We start from the raw sequence: 17,116 nt of genomic DNA, 5'->3' as shown, positions 1-17,116 counted from the left end.
TCAGTTTGTAGCATAAGTATGAGCTGCTCATTTCTAGTCCTCCCACCACCATTTCTAAGCCTATCTATCCTTTGAACTGGTCATTCCAAAGTATTCTGTTTGTTCTTCTTCATCTATTTTCTTGAAGTCTTGCTTGCAGGCTTGGGGCAATTGTTGTATTGCATAATGTAGTTATGCTTTAGCTGGTGAGCTGATATTCCTAGTTGAACTATTTTGTACAAAAGCAAACTTTTACTTCATGCAAGGATAATAAGGCACCCATGTCCAAAGGCCACAAAATATCTCCAAACCATAAGACTGCAACTCCCAAGCTTGATAGTGGTATGGGATTCTTATGGTGGAAAGCAGGGTTTGGTTTCTAAGAGATATAAAGGCATCCATATAACCCAAACCCCCCCCCCCAAAAAAAAACCACTTTTGAGACATCTGTCATTAGATCTTTCCTTTGGATGTTTGGAAGGTTTTGGTTTCCATACTTTTTGACCAACAAGAGACAAATAACAATGTTCTTCTTGGTGAGCAGTGGCTCCTGCTTTGTCATTCTCCCATGAAGCAAATCTTAATCCAGTCTCTTTCTGAAGAGACCAGATCTCTTCATCATCAATAGTGAATTTAGTGAGGTGAAAAAGGCCTGAGAAACTCTGATTGTTGTGTTGGGGGGTCTTAGTGATTTCCTGGGCAACTTTATGCAGGACGCTTGGAATGATTTTTAACAGGCGAACCCATTTTAAGAAAGCATACTACTCTCCCAAACCTCCGTTTCAAGACTGTGTGTTTGACAATAAAATCCCAAAAGTTTTAGAAATGGCTTTGTAACCTTTTTCCAGATAGATAAGCTTCAACCATATTTTTGTACCAGGGGTCTTCATAAATTTCTTTGGAAGAGGGTATATTGGCCCTTTACATATGGGTGGTCAGACCTTCACTCTTAATGAGAGAAACAAAAGATTGTGAGATTGTCATATTAGCTCTGACTACTAAAGTACTTCAAAATTGACCTTTGTTCTTTTTCATCCTCCTAGTGTTTTCCTACAGGTACAGGATCTGCCTTCTTGGATCAGTTTTCCGATGATTTTCACATCTGTTAATTGTGTCCTGCCATCTTTGCTTTAGTCTTCCATATGGGTATTTGTCATTAAGGTTAAAGTGATAGATAGTGGGGGGGGGTACTACTCATAGATAATGGCTCTACTACCCTAGGCAACATTTTCCGTATTTTCTCTGTTATTGATCTAATTCTCATCAGAGGTTGGACTGTATCATTGCTGACATACTCAAGAAGGGAAACATCTAATGACCCTGGAACATGTACATTTCCCCTGAATGCATGTAAATGCACTCAGCACTTTTGGTGGTTGGCTGGCACTCAGTGCCATACAGTACTAATCGGTGGGCCGCCATTTTATCCCCTTTTGATTGCTCTGATCTTTCATGATATATGGCATTCTTTACAGAATCATTTATAATAAAAAATATCTGCCACTCTGAACATTCAAAAAGCTGGTTTGAGGAATGAGGTTGTGCTAGATGACTAACAGTACAAATGGCAGAACTATTTTCAGGATACCTTTGACTAGAAAAATAACGTTGTGATTTACAATCACTCAGTTAAAAAGTTATATGATGGTCACTCAGAAGAACTAAATATTGGAGCCTAAAACAGCTTTACTAATGCCACTCATTAGCAATTATTGTTTATGGTCACATTGCTCATGTTTTTTTTTTAAAAAAATTTCATGGTAGTTTGTGTAGAATTATATGTAGACCTAAACTGATAAGCATCACAACTTCAATAAAACACTTTGCTCGCAGAGCAGACAAGAAGAAAAGCGATATTCATGGCTACAAAACTATTCATCAAGTTTAAAGTCTTGGAGAGAAGGCGTGTGCGCGTGTGTGTTTCACAACTTGAAAGCAAGGCCTCCAACATTTAGGGCAATTACCCTTGAAGCAACCAGTCACCAGATAACCACTTTGATTTCACTCTATATGGAATAAGTGTGTTGATGGGATTCTGGGCTGGAACCCACACACCTGAAGCCAGTTTAGCATACTGTAGTGGGAAGCTGCTGACCCAGAAACCAGGAGACAATGAATTCTAGGTCTTCTTTTAGCATGAAAGCTGCTGGGTGACTTTGAGACAGTCACTATCTCTCTCCCAATCCAACCACATCACAGAGTTGTGGTTGTAGGAGGCAGAAGGATTAGATTAAGTTAGATGATAGTTGATAGAAGATAGCTAGTTAGCTGTGTATGTGTGAGGGGGGCAGGGGGGGGAATTTGACACAATATTATTACCTTCATCACCACATGTAATTGGCTGAGTCCAGCGGTGGGTTCTGGCAGGCACTACTGCCGGTTCACTCATGTGTGTGCTTTGCACACATGCATGCACAGTGTAATTAAAATTGGTTTGCGCATGCGCAGAACTGAAAAAGAAGATGGCAGCGCCAATGGCGCCTCCAGGGGAACCAGTTCAGGAGCATGGCAGGCCTGGGTCGCTACTGGTTCCAGTGACTCAGGCTCCCAAACCACTATCCGTTCAGCTGAACCAGGCCGAACCGGTAGGAACCCACCACTGGCTGAATCTGAGTTGCTGATAGGAGGGGGAGACTACAGTCCAGTTCCTACCAGGACTCAAATTGGAGATTGTATCAAGGCTGTCAGTTTCTAAGTTATGTACACCACATAAAGTGCAGGGCTGTTATCACAGGCCAACCAGATCCTGCTCATTGTGCAGCAGAGCTGCTAATTACAAATGCTAGGGCCAGGGACTCAAAAAGACTTCCCTCTGCTCTGGGGTCCAATTGGCTAAAAATATAGCTGTGAAGTTGCATTCTCTTCATAAGGTTGCAGTTACCTGTATCTGAAGCCATTATTGTAGGCGTACTGGGCAACTCCTGTCCTTGCAAGTCATCGACAAGATTCACACGTGTATTTGATACTGATGCTAAGAGATGTCCATCTTAAATTAGGACTACAAAGGGACCAACGCTGTAGGATTGGTATTTGATGGCGCATCAAGTTGTATTTTTAAAGAACGAAAACTTCCTTCTGCATATGCTTACCTGGCAATATTATAAGTGGTAATACCTCCAGTCTTGTTTGTTGTCTCAAACTGAGTAATTAAAAATGCCTCTAGCTATAGAAAATAGAATAAACAATATGGACTTTTATTTTATACGCCTTAGAAAAGAGTGGGCTGAGTCCACAGTTAAAAATATGTTGTGATCTGAGGAAGCTGCATAAGGTCCCTTCCTATCTTTTGAATGTCTAATCCCTATCAGATCCTGATTTACTCTCCCTGCCCCCCCCAATGCTCTCTACAATCCCTTCTACAACTCAAGGGCAGCCCTAATAAGGGAGTTGCAACACAGAAACAAGGTGAGACACCCCAAAGGTACATCTTCAATCAGTCTCATTATCTCAATTTTCTATCTCCAGATCTTCTCCAGCAATGTTACTTTTTCTTAAATGGTCAGGTTGAGAAAAACCACCCTTCAAAAGATCATAAATAACCATGCCGTCAGTCAGTGATCTCACTTTTTCCCTCCCAGGTGCTCTCTGACTTCTGCCATGCCTCTTACTTATCCAGGCAATCCTTTCATGACTTCTTCCTTTGGTATGTTTTGTCTCCAAGACACCTAACAGCTGATTGGTAGCATATTTTGTAATTGGCTGTGTGAACATAGAAGAATAACCTAACCTAGCTGGAGCCAATGCCCACTAAGACCGAGAAGTCTTTTCATTTGACTTAGTATTGTCCAATTGTCTACAAGTAGAATCCTAATATCATCACCAGAATCAACCAACCAACCAACCAACCAACCTTCCTTCCCTTTCTTTTCTTTTCTTTCCTTTCTTCTCCCTCCCTCTCTTCCTCATTGCCTAGATAAGTGATTCCAGCAGGCTGTGTACCACGGCAGGGGTGGGCTGCTGGGGGTTCGCAGGGGTTTGGGAGAACCTCTAGCTAAGATTCTGTGCAGTTCAGAGATCCCCCAAATCCCACTCCTGCTGGCTCCGCCCACCCCACCTTGCCCCTCCCAGGAGTCCCCATGCGGCCTGTTTTGGATACAGGTAGAGGCTCAGGGAGGGTGAAAAACGGATCTACCAGAAGTTTAGGAAGGCTGGGCCCATTTCTGGCCTCCAGAGGGCCTCCAGAGCCTAGGGAGGCCGTTTTTGCCTTCCTGGAGGCTCGAGGAAAGCCTCCAGAGCCCGGGAGAGCAAAAACGCCTTCCCCCATTGTGCAGGAGACCGACTAGGGCACACCCACCATTGCCATACCCACACAGTAACCAGGCAGAGAACCCCTTGCTAAATTTTTTGAAGCCCACCCCTGACCTCAGGATAGAACTCTTCTGCTTTCTAACCTTAACCACCACACCAAACTAGCTCTCTGTACCATTCACAGCAAGGACCAAAACTTAAAATGCTCCACTGTTGCCCTTAGTGCCACTTCCTGTCTTTTTCTAACCCCCACCCCCACCCGCTGAGCCATCAACTCACTATGCTGCATGATAGAACTAGCCCAGAGAGTCAAGATCTTAGCCTGAGTCCAAACCAAGTAGATTAACACCCATAGATACTGCAAAACAACCACATAGACAAACGCCTCCGCATCAAAGCAGTTTTTCCAGAAATTCACTTTAATTTTACTGAACTTATTTAACAGCTCCAGGAGGTTGGTGGTCAGTTCTGAAATGACAGATTTGCATGGTGTAGCTTTTAGTCCGCTACCTATTTGAGGGGTGGGAGAGGAGCATTTGGATTTAAACATGTGTAATGAATAAAAAATAATATTTTTCCTAAATGGGGAGAAACAATTCTCCTAGTACTGCTACAGTTGAACTGAAAGAAACGTCCAAGGGCCTCATCAGCATTGGTCTCCAACATTGAAAGGATAATTCTTCATTTTGATCAACTCTTCACTTTTAATAAATAACATTCCTTCACTCTAGGTGTCACAGGCCTCTTCTGTGTGGGACAGGGAAATAATTTACTTGACTACTCTGGGAAGTATGCATTTTATTATGTGATTTCCATGAAGTCTTCTGCAATATCAACAGGGAGATAAGGAGGCCCTTTAATAGTTGTCTGCTCCGGCAGTTGTTTTCATTTCTGCTGGATTTTTTTGCCTCCCTTCCTTTAATTTTTGATATGGTTTTACTGAAACTCTACTGGTGGTTTAAAGTGCAAAGCTCTTTGGGGAAAAAATCCTTTGGATTAATAAAGGAGACCAGCCTCCAACCATTAACTCATTTTGCTTCTGGACTAACAGGAAACAAGTCACTCATTGTCTGGATGAAGAAATGGAGATCTGCATTGGTTGAGAATCAGATATGTCCCCAACCTTTCTGGCTCCAGGGACTGGTTTCAGAAGAACAATTGTATCCCATGGACTGGAGAAGTGGGGATGGTTTCACATGCACCACCCTAAATCCAGTGCATGCGCAGATGAAGCTTCGCTCAGTTGCCCACCACTTGTTCAGCCCATTTCCCAACAGTTTGGGGACCACTGAGATACATAATTGAATAAACACACACATTAAATGTGTTTCCAGAAGCTGTTTGCATAAGTCCTCTCAAAAGTTCTTGCTTTGAAGGTAGAATTAAGGCAAGCAAGGAACCAAATAACATTAAATACACAGGAAAATAAATGGGTCAGTGATTCAGAATCCCCCATTAGTAAATCAAATATAAAATCAAGGAACACAAGTGCCCACACAACCATGGGGCTGGCTGCCACCATGAAAACCCTCTGCCCCACCTCTATTAACAACTGTTAATCCACCATCTTGAAATTTTTCACCTTTTGAAATTTTTATAATGCCGTTTTATCATTTTAAAATTTGTTAATTCTAAATTATTCTGATTTTTGTGGTTGATTTTATTATTATATAACATATAATCGTATACTGCCCAGAGTCCTTCTCTGAGGGAGAGGGCAGTTAAAAAATATGAAGCATAAAGTATAAAGAAATGAATACTTCATCCCTCGTTACCATAGCATAGACACTATTCAAGCAATGGGCAAAACATTATTTCTGACTCTTTAATGGAACATTGAAAAGAAATTCTGAAAAGGAAATGATGTAAAAGGAATGGGGTCTCTGTCACTGTCAGCACGATCCATTCTTTAAAAACTGAACAGTGAAATTTGGTGTGACTAAAGACAGAAAGAGTTCAAAAATGGAACTGTCGACTCCAATGCTTCCCTACAAACAAAGAGACTGGTCCATAGATGCAAAATGAGGGTAGAGCATTTGTTTTATTTATTTAGCATATGGCATTACCAAGATCTTCTCATAGTGATGTGTTTTAAGCCAGGAGATCACATTGTCTGGCTGCCATTGTGAAAGAATTAGCCGACTCTATGCCGTTGCCCAGGAGACATCCCAGTTTAGGATTCCTACATTCTTCAGGGAGGCATCTTCCTTGTCTCCCGAGTCTGAGAGGAGAACAGACTCACATAGATACAACTTTCTACTCCAATCTCCTGAATTCAGTGCAGATGTCTTATTATGGCCACTGCTGCTACGGGATGGGGTGAGGGGAATCTAGAAGCCATTGTTGTCCACTTTCCCTACCTTTGTGATAAAGCAAAAATAATCAGGCTAGAATTGAGTTTCCACTGGTGCCTATCCTTGAAGAAGAGAATTAAATGAGATACCAGCATTATTCACTAACATTACTAGATGTCTATGGAGATTCTCAGTCATCCAGGTCATGGTTGTCCCAAAGGTGCTTTTTCAAGAGGCAATTAGACTTCAGAAAGTCCAGTTGCCTCTTGAAAAAGCACCTTAGGGATAAAAATTACTAGAAAAGAAATCCAGTAGGTGGATTTCAGGAAATTCTACTTTTATGCTGCTGTCTCTTTCTAATATGAAGCCACTAATGGGAGATTATCTAAGAAATTGTATGTTAGAGTGTACGTGAGCGTCGCGTATGTGTCAACCAACAAGTAGGAAATAAATCGGATTAGTCATTTGCAGGTTTCATCGACATTTGCTTGTTGTCTTAGTTGTGACCCATGGTAATAGATATATTGTGGTTTCGACTGCTTTGAGGTTGCAAGATCTGGGGGCTCACAATCATTAAGGGAACAATGAATTCTGCATTGCATCAGTAAATTCTACAGGAGAATATAAGAACGTGCATAATTAAAGCTTAAACCAGTGTGAGACATACAGGATCCTAAACACATAAATCATTTTACAACAAAATTGCTGAGGTAGAAAAAAAATGCATTATAGAATAGCCAAATCAAAGCCCTAAAAACAAAAAAGTGGCATCGCCTCAAAAGCTCCTGCAAAGTAGCAAATGGGTGATTATTATATAATCGTCGGGAAAATGGTTGAAATCATTGCTACTAAAGGAAACTAAAGTTTCATGTGTTTTTTCCAATAAGAAACATTGATGAATGTTGGCCCAGTGAGTTCAATAGACAAAATACATTTGTTGTTTGTTTTAACCAGAACCTCATTATTAACAGGATTTAGATGAACTTCAGACACTATTGTAGGTATGTACTGCAGGATTCCTGATAATTCTAAAGTTTTCACAAATCTCCTTTCAATTTTCCCTGCCTATCTTTTTCTTACAAAAAGTGGGGACAGCCATTGATTTAAGTTTTTCCATCTAAAGTATAAGTTCTTTTAAAGGAATTCATGAGACCTCAGTGCTCAGACATAGAAACATGAAACCAGCACCTGAGAAAACTGACACTTGACTAATTAGAAACTTCTGAAATAAAATTCACATTAAAGATATAGATCATATTAATAGACTGCAGGCTCAGTCTAATCCTAACCCTAACCCAGTATTTGTCAATAGAGAAAATAAAAAGTTACAGTATGTGAAATATATGTAAAATCAGAGTAGACATAATACCCGATGTAGGAAAGATTTCTCTTTAGATTGTTTAGCAAAATTGGAATTGCACACAAATCTCACATACAGGTATTTAAACTTAGTTCCTCTTCAGGATCACAGATTACTATCACCAAAGACTACTATTACCAAAGACAGCTTTAAAGTAAATCCTTTGCTAGAATAAAAGTTCATTTTAACATCATCATGTTGGGAAGAAGTGAAGCAAATATTATCTTAATTGCTTGATTTCCCAAATACCTATCAACGGGGCTGTGTACTATTGTTCATATACCATAAAAATATAATAAAGTTTTCCAATCCTTAAGAATTAGAGCCATTTGAAGTATCACAATACTATACATGTTTATTCCTGTTCACATAGAATGTATACCTATCAGCCACCACACACAAGGGTTATACAATAACCAGCTGCTATCTCTTCAGAAACACTTCAGTAATACGTCTGGGGCAAACAGGAGATCCATGATGCTTTCCCACAACATAATTGGACTTTGGATCATCTTTCTCTGTCACAGTGGAGAACAATCCACTATTAAAACAAATTTGTGAGTCCCCAAAGGAAAGAAGCCAAAGTTCTCCATCAATGGAAGCGCCGCCTGTTTCCCTGTTTGCTTTTGAGATGGCCAGCGGATCGCCTCAGTTTTCTCCTCTCTTCGTGATGGAGTTTCTCTGCTTCTTGCTGCTTTTTATGGTGCTCAGACTGAAAAAAAAAACAATTACAAAACTCACTTAAAGACAACACAGTAGCTTATATCCAACGGAGTCCATTCTAATAGATATCTTTTAGTGGAAGGAAGAGACAAAATGGTGCCCTTCTCCTTCCATTTGTATCTTTTCTCTTCTCCATCTTCACTTATGTGTTGGGGGACATATGGAGAAAGGGGAGAGAAACCAAAAGCTTTGGGGATGTGAGTTCAATCATTAAATTTGCAAGTAACTTCATATTTCCAGAAGAGAGATATGAAGAAATAGTATAAAACGTGCCAAAATAAAAAACAAATTTAGTGAAAAGTTTATTAAGGAATATAAATAAGTGGCTAACTTTTTTTTTAATCTGCTCATAATGCTAAGTTTAGATCAGGTCTGTCAAACTTGCAGCCCTTGGGCCGGATGTGTCATGTGCTGGCTACGCCCCCGCCTGTTTCAGCAAAGGGGGAGGGGGAGAAGAGTCCTAATACATCACGTGACACTGCTGTGATGATGTGAATTTGACACCCCTGGTTTAGATACTAAATGGTTCCCGCCCCACTAATGGTTTGGCCCATTATGGGGCGGGAAAACAGAGCTGCTTTGTTCTAGAGGTAGACCAAAGTGCGTTTTTTTCAGGCAGAAATACAGGTGTGGCTGGGGGAGAAAATATGAAAAACTCAAAGAAAAATGTGAAAACCACTTTTGGTTCAACTTCTGCAGCAGCCAAGTCATTACCCAGCAGAAGCATAATGTTGTCACAACACAATCAGACAAAGATTTAGTCCCCTTCCCACAGCTATTGGCAGCAAATTAAAATGTGCAAAGCAAAAAGAGTGTGGCCAAGCTGACCCAGCATAGACAATTTGGAAACAGTCATCCACCTGCAGTACGCAAGAGTGAAGCAGTCTCCTGCAAAGGACTACTTAGTACTCTGTTGCACTGATCTTAACAGTTCTAAATTTAGGATTGATGTTTACCTTTTTTAATTTAAAAGTAACTTGTTTACTTCCTACAGTGGTATCATGTACACTAAGTGCACCAACTCTCTCTTCAAGTTGCAAGCGATCTCCAAGTGACTTTCTGGGGGAAAAAAAGAGAGAGAGAAAGAGAGAGGATAAACTCAGCATCTATTTTCGTGATCAGTGTATCATCTTCCACAGAAATTGCTTTGAGAGCAAGTGAAACAGAAATGAAGAAGAGGTGGAGGGAGGAACCCAACTAGTTAAAGTATCTTGCGAAAACATTAAATGATCTTTAGATTAGGATAGGCCAGTGGGCTGACTGGCTAATAGATTATGGATCTTATAACATATAAGACCATATCCAGATTGAAGGGTCCAGGAGACTGGCACAATGATGCCAACTTGGCCTTGTGCCTCCCTATGCACAGTCCATCAACATTTCTAAAGAGTCAATTGTAGTTGCACCTCCTTTTCTAATTGGTGTGCAAATGAATGCATGAATTAAGAGAAACCTCTTCATTATATCTGCGCTATGAAATCAACTGCCTTCAGCAGAAATCTGAAATCATCACATCATCTTAATCATGAGCAATGAAAAGAAAATGAGGACAAATCACTAGAATGGAATAAAATCACGGTCTTACTTCATTAGCTTTTGCTTTTGGGCAGTGTCTTGGAAACTTCTAAATTCTTCCCCAGCTTTAATCTCAAAAAACTTGGGTTCCAGGACTGTTTTCTGATCCTCCTTGAACCTTTCCTGCCGTTTTACTTTTTCCTCTTGGCGTAGAAGGCTGCGCTGTTTCCTGACCTCTTCAACCCATCCTTTTTCATCATCTGAAGACTCCGAACTTTCTGCATCACTTGGTTTTCCTTCCGGCTCTTCCTCTTCTTCCTGAAGACAAAAATAGTCAGTTAAAAAAAGAGAGAAAAGAATTAATGTTCCTTAAATGAACCATTTACCTAATTAGGAGTACGTGACACCTCACAGATGCACTGCTTGAAACGGACTTCAACACAAGACTGGGCAAGGTGTTTTCAACAGAACGCCTTAATGGCTAATTGCCATCACCAATGATATACTTCATATTTTTAATCTACAATTCTCCCTGGATTATTATAGTTCCCACACCCCTCAAAAGGACAAAATGTATCCAGTATCAATTAAATTTAATATTCCTATTGTTGAAAAAAAGACAAAAAGGATCCAAGACTGCTAAGAAGCAAAGCATGTGCTACGTGTGTCCTCCAGCAGCTCAATTTAAGAAGCAAACATCTGAAATTAGGAAGCAACCTACCAGGGAACAGAGAAAGGAGAAATGGAAGAGATCCACCCCTTGAATTTATAATAGCAATAGCACTTAGACTTATGAACCGCTTTGCAGTGCTTTACAGTCCTCTCTAAGCAGTTTACAGAGTCAGCCTATTGCCCCCAACAATTTTGGGTCCTCACTTTACCGACCTCGGAAGAAAGGAAGGCTGAGTCAACCTTGAGCCTGGTGGGATTTAAACTGCCAAATTCCAGTCAGCCAGCAGTCAGCAGAATGCAGTACTGCCCTCTAACCACTGCGCCACCGTGGCTCATAATAATTCAACAAAACAACAACAACTTTTCCAAAGATAAACAGTGGCAAGAGAAGACCAGGATAAAAAGATTGTTCTTAAAAAACACAGAAATGTGCATGAGTTGGGGATCTGATGTACACGGGAGGGAAAACCATTCCACAGGCATACGTGCTATCAGTGAGTAACCCTGTCTCCATCATATCTCCCAGGATCGATCTGCGAAATTGTGACATAGGGAACCCGGTCTCATCCAAAGGCTGTAGGTGCCTGATGTATCTGGAGATGCTTTTTAAGATAGCCTGTTACTGAACTTGGTGGCAAAGTGCCAGCCAATTCCAATCTTTTAGCAGAGGGATGATTGCTTCACGTTGAGGCAGTCTAGATAGTAACCTAGCCATTGAATTCTGCACTAGTGGTACCTTCTGGACTACTCACAAGGAAAGCCCCACAAACAGCAGTTACAGCAGACCACTTAACAGTCACCTATGCAGTGAATTGATGTGATTAGGCAATTCTTCTTGAGGATAGAGCAGAACTAATCTACTAGTTTAAATTGATAATATACTTCCTAGCCATGAAGGTAACCATAGGTATATCCAGAAACAATCCTAAACGGCATATTTGTTCCTTTGGGGGAAACCAGTCCAATCTAGAGCAGGTAGATCTGCTACTTTCTATACAAATTATAATTGCCTTTATCCTTCCCCTCTTTCCTATTACCTTCTCCTATTGGTATCTTATGATTTATCACTTTGTTGTTTGTATGCACACTGAGAGCTTATGAACCGGAGACAAATTCCTTATGGGTTCAATCACATTTGGCCAATAAAGAACATTCTATTCTATGAAGCAGATACTCCTAATGCTTTAAACTCCTGGTAAAAAATTTAAGACCGTGTCCTACTTGCGTGTGATCAGAGTGCACACTACATTCCCATTTGGTCAAAACTGCATTTTTCAAGATTTTGTGCTCATAGAACAAATACAGCATAAAAGGCAAATGCCATGTGTCATGTTTTATTGGCTATCCACGTGTGCCTGTGCACAAGCAGGAATTGGATGCCTATGCAAAATGCACAACACAATTTTTCCAAATCTTGCTAGGGATTCTTAGCCCCCAGGAGCTAAACAAGTGGTGGGGATAGAAAGGTTAAGAAAATATGGTTCTACTGAATCCTCCTGGGATCCTTCTGAAGCAGTAGAGGGGAATCGCATCTCCATTTTTAAAAAATAAACAACTATTGGAGAACACTAGAAAAATCTCAAATTATCAGATTTTACCTCTCCCAAAGCTTCTTGGTATTCTAACAGCTTTAACTTCTTCTTCCTTTTCTCACTCATTTTAGAAACAAGTGGATTAAGCAGCCTAAATTCTTCGCTCTTCTCATCCACCTGGAAATCAGGATTCTCAAACATGACTTTAAAGCGGTCATCACTAAGGATGTTAGGCATTTTCTGGAAGAAAAATGAAAATGAAGTTGAGAAATGGTTCCCTTGCTTAACGTTTTCCAACTTTATCTGTTAAACGCATTTAGATCTCTAGAGACTTTTTGCAGAGCAAGAAGCAGCTTTGTGTGTGGGGGGGGGGGATTCTCCAATGAGTTATCTATTTGTACTCTTTATTTAATATCCTGCTAAACCAACTTTTTCTGCCTTTTAATAGTTTGCTTGGGGGACTATAATTCCTCTTCATATATTCGCTATCGGATGAGTTTTTATGTTTTGTTTTTCTTTTACTGTCAGTTGTCTTGAGTGCCATTTGTGGTGGAAAGGGAGGCTGTAAGTTAAACAAAGCATAACAAATGCAATTTGCAGGTTTGCAGAGGAAGAAGGAAGCTGCCAAGCAGAATGCTTTATGTGTTTTCTTCCAAATTCTTCACCAGTCCTTGAAATGTCCACATTACTTACCTAATATTATGCTGACTTAGGCTTATTTATCTTACGTTGGTTTATTTTTATTTCATTTGTTTACTTATTTAACTGATTTTAATATACCTATTTGTACTTACACATAATTCAAGATAAAAGGTTATTTTAAGATCACAGTGACAGAAGGGATGGGGGGTTGCTGCATTAAATGTTATGAGTGACAGTCCTAAACAGAATCCTTTGGGGATGGAATAAATAGACATTTTCTGTAATAATTCCATTGCTTGGAGAACATCTTTCTGAGGAGATCCATGCATCCCTTACTCAAAATTGCCCATAACAAAACAGCTGGTGTTTGGTATGTAAGTGAGGTTCTTCTAATATCATAAGGAGTCACACTTTTAATTCCATATACAGTGATTTCCTTGATAGTGTGGTTTTATTGCTAGCTTTTGAAAAATAGCATAGGTAAAGATTCCCCTCGCACATATGTGCTAGTCATTCCTGACTCTAGGGGGCGGTGCTCATCTCCGTTTCAAAGCCAAAGAACCAGCGCTGTCTGAAGACATCTCCGTGGTCATGTGGCCAGCATGACTAAAAGCCGAAGGCACACGGAACGCTGTTACCTTCCCACCAAAGGTGGTTCCCTATTTTTTCACTTGCATTTTTACATGCTTTTGAACTGCTAGGTTGGCAGAAGCTGGGACAAGTAACAGGAGCTCACTCCATTACACGGCGCTAGGGATTCGAATCGCCGAACTGCCAACCGTTCTGATCGACAAGCTCAGTGTCTTAGCCACTGAGCCACCACGTCCCTCGAAAATAGCATATATACACATCAATTGTGTCTTGTACTACTCACAACAGCCGCTGCCAGCTTGACCAGGGTTGAGATTCCCACCTTTACCTTAAGTCAATTTTGTTAGAAAATCTGAAGCCCAGCCTATTCGTCAAGGTACTCGGCATTTAAATAGGTTTAGGGTTCAATGTCTCATTTACTAATTAAAAGGCAGTTTCACCTTTAGAGTGAACTATAATTTTAATTAAGATTACAATGTTCTGACAAAGCTATTTAGTCACTATTTGCATTTTAGGAGTTAGAAAAAGGTCATTTGAGCCTGGCTGCTGGAAAAATACTAGCACCTGGGAACTAGTCATGTCCAACAACTTGTTTGGACAGCTGGCCAGAAAGGAAAATTCTTTGAGCCACTACAATTGCTCTAAAATATGCATTAAGTGCAACTAACAAGAATATTACTAATACAAATTGCTTTGTGATCTAACAGGAATCAGAAGTTGCTGGGATAAAATAAAAACAACTTCAACGTAAAGCCCAATTTAAAGTACTAAGAGGCAGGAGCACAGTATTCTGATCAAATAATATTATTCCCATTCCCCATTTATTGTGTAGATGATTAACTTTTAGTTCAGATTACCTAAAAGATCTTTAGCTTTACTATTTACTAAGCATTAGCCTTACTATTAATATTACTTTACTATTACTACATCACTATTAATTTCAATGTAACATTTCTAGACATGGATGTGCATAGTTCACTCTCATTTATGATCCTAACACAATGTATTTTGATTAACAGAATTCAATTTAGCAAGTAAAGCTCTTTTAGTTCAGTCATCTAAATATCATTTCCTGTCATGCTCTGGTAATATTAGTCTTAGCCCTGTCAGCAGAGGCCCAATAACTGGAGATAACAGGGTAAGTCAAAAGAGGAATTTCAAAGTTTCTGGTCTCCCATTAACTTATACCTCTCCATCACCCCACACATATTCAGATACTGGCATCTTTGAAAGAGCCCCACTGGTCAATTTCACTTCATAGAACTAATATAACAGAAACTAAGGAAGGGCAACCTACCTTCTGTTTCTTCTTTCGAGCATTTTGTAGTTCCTCTTCCCCCTCCTCAATCAACTTCAGTGCAAGTTCTTTATTAACTTTGGGAAGTTTCTAGTGAATAAAACAAGCATGGATCTCTTTAAGCATGGAACCTGGCACCTTCAATGTATTTGCTGATTTAATATATGAATCACAGTACAGACAGTAATTGTGTGGGATATATAATGATTTGGAAGACATTAAATTATATATTAAGTGAAAAGCAAGCTCTAGTTGCATCTACATAGATTTCTTGGATAATTCGAGAAATTCCAAATTATTCCAGGGGTTTTCAATAGAAAACATCAGCGATCGCCTGAGATAGCCAAGGACTTCTAATTTTACCAGTGGCTTAAGAAAGAGCAGGCTCACACTTGTTTTCACAACAGAGCAATGCATGATTTGGAAATAAGTCAAAAGAAAGGCTTCAAACTTTGCTACTGGTCTGAGGAATCCACTTTTAAAAATTAAGGAGACTCTTAAGGAAACTCCAAAGGGCAGATCGACGGACCACTGGATCTTTTTCTGCCATCAGTTTCCTATATCTCTGTTTCGTCAAGCAGCGGCATCTTTTTTTTTTTTCAGATTCACAAAGAAGCCTGAAAAAATGTTGGAATCTCTCCTCCACGATGCAAAGTGAGCTCTATGTACAATGCCCGTTTACATTGCAACCACTGACATTTTGCCAAGCTAGCACAAAGTAAAATTCAGGTGCTGACTTATCACCTGGTTCAAACATCATTTCTCATCAGGAAACCCTCAACTGCACAGGGGCTAACATAATTCCCCCATCAAGAACGGCCTTTTTTCAGAATCCTAAAAAGGGGGAAGAAGAACATGGATTCCTGCCGATAGTCAAGTCAATGCCAGTTATGCCCTTTGAGATGTGTTATGCCTAGCAAAGAGAAGAGCTCTGTAGCAGATGAAGTTGCTCTCCTTTCCTTTCAGATATAAGAACTCTAAGTAAAGGTAAAGATTCCCCCGCATATATGTGTTAGTCGTTCCCGACTCTAGGGGGCAGTGCTTACCTCTGTTTCAAAGCTGAAGAGCCATTGCCATCCGAAGACATCTCCGTGGTCATGTGGCCAGCATGAATAAATGCCGAAGGCGCATCGAACGGCGTTACCTTCCCACCAAATGTGGTCCCTATTTTTCTACTTGCATTTTTACATGCTTTCGAACTGCTAGGTTGGCAGAAGCTGGGACAAGTAACCGGAGCTCACTCCGTTACCTGGTGCTAGGGATTCGAACCGTTGAACTGCCGACCTTTTCTGATCAACAAGCTCAGTGTCTTAGCCACTGAGCCACCGTGTCCCATAAGAACTCTAAAACATCCCAAATGTACTGCTTATATCAGGGACTCTCTCTTTCATTCTGTCTCTTTGATGAGCCTATCCTGAATCAACCAAACTTCATCTTTACCTTTAGCTGCACTCTTTGTGCACGTGTTTCTTCTATCTTCTGTCTAATTTTCTCCCTTCTGTATTCCTCATAGGCAAAAGGATTTACCATCATTTTAACCTGCAAGCACAAGGGAGAAAAAAGGAAGAAATCATAAATCATTGCATAATTTTTCCATTTGATTTAACATTCTTATTTGCTGCATTTATATTCAGGATTGCTACCAAGAATGAGAGTTAAACTAAAAAAAAAAATCAGGCCATGTACTAATTAAAGGTTGCTGAAAGATGGCATTAAAATGAAACTCACAGCAGCCAACTAATTAAAAGTCATCGTGTCCATTCAACCAAAAGCCTGCCTGAAAAATGGTGCTGTATAAGAAAGGGAGCTAGCCCAACTTTTTTGGCCAAGCCCACATACCTTATGATACAATCGTATGTCCATGAAAAAGCCATGCATGTATGCCCGAAGAAGGGGTGATCCAATAAGATGAGCAAGTCCTGGAGACAAAATGGAGGATGTGGGGGAAGGAGAAAGGTAGATACATATATTGAACATGACCTTAATATAACACAAAATTTTAAAAAAATAAATTTCAGGATACTTTACCAAAAAAAAGTTTACATGTATCATTTATATAGAGGAAAAAAAGTGAAGAGTTGGTCTGGAAACATTACCAGAATGTGTCATCCCCCAAAGAGAGTCATATATGTTTTCAAATGAGAAATGCATGAAGTATCCATGGCAAAAAAGTAATCTTGTGGTGCTAACATTACTATAGACTTTTGATTCCAAGTCACCATCACAGACTCCCTGTAAAATCTAAGATAACCATTTTATGTCT

General features: G+C 40.0%; 1 protein-coding gene across 1 annotated transcript in view; it reads right to left on the bottom strand.

Annotated features, from left to right (window-relative positions):
- Positions 1-8,209: 8,209 nt before the first annotated feature.
- NOL10 (nucleolar protein 10) overlaps positions 8,210-17,116 on the bottom strand; it is a 42,778-nt gene continuing 33,871 nt past the window's right edge. Inside the window, exons 15-21 of the mRNA XM_081943245.1 lie at positions 16,693-16,772; positions 16,294-16,392; positions 14,854-14,943; positions 12,390-12,563; positions 10,190-10,437; positions 9,561-9,663; positions 8,210-8,593 (exon numbers count right to left, since the gene is read on the bottom strand). Coding sequence (XP_081799371.1) covers positions 8,474-8,593; positions 9,561-9,663; positions 10,190-10,437; positions 12,390-12,563; positions 14,854-14,943; positions 16,294-16,392; positions 16,693-16,772 — 914 coding nt within the window. The 3' untranslated portion in view covers positions 8,210-8,473. The remainder of the gene's footprint in view (positions 8,594-9,560; positions 9,664-10,189; positions 10,438-12,389; positions 12,564-14,853; positions 14,944-16,293; positions 16,393-16,692; positions 16,773-17,116) is intronic.

Source organism: Natrix helvetica (assembly GCF_964273705.1).
Source record: "Natrix helvetica genome assembly, chromosome: 2".
NCBI classification, from domain to species: Eukaryota; Metazoa; Chordata; class Lepidosauria; order Squamata; family Natricidae; genus Natrix; species Natrix helvetica.
The sequence above is the reverse complement of the archived record's forward strand: the minus strand, read 5'-3'. Positions and strand labels throughout refer to the sequence as shown.